The sequence below is a fragment of the Oxyura jamaicensis genome, chromosome 1 (assembly GCF_011077185.1).
Source record: "Oxyura jamaicensis isolate SHBP4307 breed ruddy duck chromosome 1, BPBGC_Ojam_1.0, whole genome shotgun sequence".
Lineage (NCBI taxonomy): Eukaryota > Metazoa > Chordata > Aves > Anseriformes > Anatidae > Oxyura > Oxyura jamaicensis.
In genome coordinates this window covers 79,796,795-79,801,912 of record NC_048893.1, presented here as the reverse complement: position 1 = coordinate 79,801,912, position 5,118 = coordinate 79,796,795, and the positions used below count along the sequence as shown (strand labels likewise).

The window sequence follows — 5,118 nt, the reverse complement described above, 5'->3', positions numbered from 1 at the left end:
TCATTTGCAGAGGTGATATGTTCCATCAGTGTGATTTGTCCTACCACATTTCCATGACAGCAATCCAATCACAGTTTTCTAATTGCACCATGGCTTCCAACTCTTCCTGCTTGTTTTCCCATACTGTGTGCATCGGTGTAGAGGCACTTCAGATGGGCTATGGGCTGCATCACCTTTCACAGAGGTCCTTCCTAAAAAATGGTTTTGATAGTATGAGCAAATTCTACATTGTTTCAGTTTTCCTTTTTGCTTTGGCTATATTTATTTACTTTTTAGAGTGGGTCAATTTCACATAAAGGCATTTTCTGTTATGGAAAAAAAAAGTCACAAAAATGCCTAAGCAGCTCTATTATGAATACAAGCTTCCGTAACATTTGTGGGTCCAGCCAACCTGCAGATAAAAATGCCTAAAAATGCCTGCATTCTTTTCCACTCAAGAGCCTCTCAGAAAAAGAAGTTTACTGTTTCTCTAATTAAATTCAGTTGCAATAGGCAGAATTGCCAATGCATATGCCAAAGCTACCTTGGGTCAAAAGCAATCCCAGTGTAGTAGGGTGGTAAAAAAAGGTCTCTGTAAGTGCAAGGGAAAATTATATCAACTCCTCAACTGCAGCCTAGATTTTTTTCTCTTCACTTTTGTGGTGACCTTGACAGCTAAATTAATTACAAAATTTATAGATTCAGAAGGATGCTTATGGCATCCATTCTGTAAAAGAATCAAAGCCACAGGATTAAAAAATCCCTTTTTTCATCTCTATTTTGAACTCATTCCTTTCTAGGCCTTGAGCCTTTTTCTTTTCTCACAGACAATGCAACTGTTTTTAACTCATTTTTTCCCATAATTTAAAAAAGCTTCAGGCTTTTTTTTTCCCTAAAATTTTATTTTCTTTTAAGACACATTCTTTTCTGGTTTCACCTGATTGGTCCTCTCTCTTTATACCTCCATTGTTTACTTTGTATTCAGTTATTTCTGTCTCTCTACCTATATGCACTGCTGCTTTGTTTTTGTTTCTCTTTTTCATTTATAATTCCTTGATGGCATCTCCTTACATTTCATTTTTTCCTCTCTTAAGATGGGAGACAGAGTCTTGTATTCACAAGAGAGGCAGGGCTGAGTATTTCAAAGTGCACTCAAAAAACATCAAATTAATTCTGATTTCCCAAACTCTTAATGCCACAGAAGGCAACTGTAGTCAATTTGATTTCCTGCAAAATGTAAAACAGAATTTTATCTTGTAACTCCTTTGATACATTTCTAATATAGACTGTGGTATATATTCAAAGGCATCCTATCTAGGCTGAAGTACATCAAGTGATGGAGACTTCAACTCTCTTAATGAACTTTTTCTTCAGGGTTTCCTAGTTAATCTTTTCTAAGTAAACACATAAAAACAAATGGCTTCTATAAATGTAATCTGAAGTTCCCATATAGTCGCAGTACTAGAAACTAACATTTTGATCACCAACCCCCTTGAAATGTTGAGAAACTAACAGCCCAACAAAAAGGTAATATATCAGAGAACTATTCATGTCCAGGTTAGCTCCCATTTAGAACCACACAGATTTTTTTGCTCATACTTCATTTTTACTCATAGCCCACTAGGAACACTGGTAGCATAAATGCTATGTTCTGAAGAGGGAAAAAAAAAAAAAAAAAAAAAAAAAAAAGACATTTCAAACTTGCATACTTTACTTGTTTTCAAATGTTTTCAAACATTTTTTTTTAATGTTCACTGAATTTTTCTAGCCAGCCTTCTGCTCAGTACAGGCTATAGCCCACAACAACTTTGTGACTTTCTTTTCAGCCTTTCAAATGGATTGCTGAATGGAACTTGATTCAGATGATTCATAAGACTAGCATTTCACTTTTTTCAGGCTTTTGTTTTCATTTTGTGAAGAGATCTTAAAAGCAGATCCACTGTACTGTTTCCTAGGGTACTGCTTGTTCAAAAACCAACCAACCAACCAAACAAACAAACAAAAAAAAAACACAAGAGGCATCTGTTGGGACAGTCAGAAAAGTCCAAATACAGAAGATCAGCATGGTTTTAAATAGTTTAGAAAGAGGATATTTTTGCTTTTTGTCATAGTGTACATGCAGATTAAAGCTTGGATCCTCCAAATAGTGAAACACACATATAATCCTGCTCCTGACAGTAATTTGCTTCATAAAACTAAAAATTATTTAGATAATTAAAAGAGTATGCATACAAAGAGCCGACCAAATAACAAACTACAAAAATAAGGAAATACTACCAAGAAGGAATAGGAAGTACTCCTGAAGGTTATTCCCAAGTCTCAACCTGACATGCTATATTTTGGGCAAAACTCTCAAATATCCAAAACTCTGAAAATCATCAACAAATCTCATATAACATAGCATAGGGAGGATACCCAAAACCAAAGGCCACTTATTGAAAGATACACATTGACAGTTATTTTGCCGTGACTGCTCTATCTATAAAATATGATATAGACTACTGTGGCAGCAAGCAAAGAGTTAATGAGGAAAACTGAAATTTAGCTGATCATACAAATAATTTCAAAGGAAATATGTTTTGAGAAACAAAAAAAATATTTTTATTATTACTGCTGATCTTTGACACATCTATTTGCATTGACAGGGTGGGAGAATGTGTACGGCTTTGACATGACCTGTATTAGGGATGTTGCCATGAAGGAGCCTCTGGTGGACATAGTAGATCCAAAGCAAGTGGTGACCAATGCCTGTTTAATAAAGGTTTGGTAATTCCAAATACACCTAATTATGAATGTTTATACCTAACTGTAGAATTCTTTGGAGACCTGCTGCTTTTGCTTTATTAATATTTTTGTATGCTTTTAACCAGCTACAGAAGCAATCATCATAGAATTCTATCAGAGTAAGAAGAAAAACTGTACAAAGTTTTAAATTAGTACTGGTATGTTACACATGCTTAGCTGTCCACTGAGCAGAACAAGAATATTATTATCTTGATTCCTTATGGAATACCCAAAAGTGAGATGCTTCTTGTGACTCTGTACTTATCTAGCTACTTCTATAAGTGGATGTCAAGCTGTAACTTAAGACTTCTATAATAATACATGTCAAAATACTGGAAAAATGGAGACATGGTATTTTTAGATATGAATTTTAATTGCCTTACCTTGTAAATAGAGGTTGAACTCTACTTATAGCGACTTATAGCAAGCCGCTGAAAAAGGGTATTTTAATTGTTTGGAGTAAAAAAGACTGAAGCCTTGATTTCTGAATTGGTCAGCTATGGTGAAATAACACTAGTTTATTCCAGAACATGAGATCAGAATTGGAACCTAATTTTTGTGCAAATTTCTAATTTTTAGCCTTATCCAGAATATTACTGTGCTCTTTTATCCCCAACACCTGCAGCCAGGGATTAACTTGTCCCCTGTTCTACATATAAGACAGAATGGTCACTATTCTCTGTTCACAAGACCATGTTAAGAAACTGTGGCCTACAGGAATGCAAAGCTCTAATATTCCTCCCATGTGCAGGAGTCCTCCTTATGTGGGACTACTCACGTGAATAAGGCTGTCTGCTTCAATAGCAGTGGCAGGATCAGTTACATGAAGCCAAAAGTTTGCTCATTTATCCCAAAGATTCAGTTCCATTTTGTTCTTTTATTTTTTTTTTTTGCCAATAGTAAACACAATATTAAGTTTTCCTATACACAAGAAAGAAAGACATACCTGTTCTTTTTAGAACCTTTACTGAAACCAGCAAAAAGGAATAGAAGATAGAAACTCTTTGTGAACACATATGTGCTAAAGGGAACACAAGATAGTTTGTCTAAAAACAGCCCAAGCCAGAAAATAAGTAATTGTTTAGATTCCATAAAATATCTCTAGAGAGTGAAAGATCAGGTGGCAAAATGGACTGGTTTCTCTGGTAATAAACACTTTTAAAAGATGCATGCTCATTTGAGAATAAACAAAGCAATAATGTTTAATTGTTCAAATGTTTTATTATGGCATTTCAAGATGGCATGGCTGATTCACAAAGGGTTGTTTTAAGGGTCAGTTCAACCTGCCTGCTTTAACATCTAGGTTGAGGGTGCCTACCAGATGAATCTAGGTTCCCTGTACATCAGTCAGTAGATGGACTAGTCGCTAGATATATTCTTAATGGACCAGCCAGAGCCCTGTTCTGCAGTTATTTCAGTTCTCAGTTTAGATGCTTTGAATTGTTCTACAAAACCAGCAAAAGAAAACAACCTCTGTGTGCTATGTAGCCATGACACTATCCTAGAATGCTGGACATGAGTAAAATTTCCTTGTTTGTACTCTTCAGGAATGGGATGTAACCCAAGTCTTGAACCCCTCAAGCAACTCTAACTGCAGGTGCACTGGTGCAGTGTGTGCAAGGAATACAAGCAACTTCTCTGATATGGAAACACTTCTGCTTTGAATGATCTCTTAAATATATCCCAGGGGCATAGGAATTTTCCTGGAGGCCTCTGTTTGAATTCCGGACAGGGAATCTGGCAGGGAGGGCAGTGGGATCAAAGCATCTTCAGTGACAGGTAACCAGAGTCAATAAACATATCTCAGGAAAAGTTTACAAATGACCTTATGGCCTACTACTTTCAGTAACATTGCTTGAAAACATTAAGTAGTTTTTTTCAAATTCAGTGTAACATTTATGTTCTCTTCTCTGATCCCTTTGCACATTACAGAAATACACCTGGGTTTGTGTTGACTCAAAACTTTTTCCTCTTCATTAATTTTGATTTGATGTCAGCACCAGAGATTACAATAACAATAAATCAATTGGCCACACAGCTGTAGAAAAACCTGCAATTTGAGTGACAAAAACTCTGAACCATACAAGAACGAAAGATATGCCACATCCAGCTTATAATAAAAAATACTATTGGAAAACACTTCTGAATCTCCCCCATTGTCTAGCCACAAAGAACAAAAACCAATCTTCCTCTGTTCTCCCATTTGTCCCACACATTCCAGGAATATTTAAAGCCCCTGCAAGTCACAAAAGCAATTTAAGGTTACCCAGTTTAATGTTATTTAAAACATGAACCTCCTTTCTTCCAAAAAGGAAAGGAAAGGAAAGGAAAGGAAAGGAAAGGAAAGGAAAGGAA

At 35.8% G+C, this 5,118-nt stretch overlaps 1 protein-coding gene across 1 annotated transcript in view; it reads left to right on the top strand.

Moving 5' to 3' along the window:
• Positions 1-5,118, top strand: part of PRMT8 (protein arginine methyltransferase 8) — a 71,980-nt gene that overhangs the window by 56,466 nt on the left and 10,396 nt on the right. Inside the window, exon 7 of the mRNA XM_035313382.1 lies at positions 2,625-2,740. Coding sequence (XP_035169273.1) covers positions 2,625-2,740 — 116 coding nt within the window. The remainder of the gene's footprint in view (positions 1-2,624; positions 2,741-5,118) is intronic.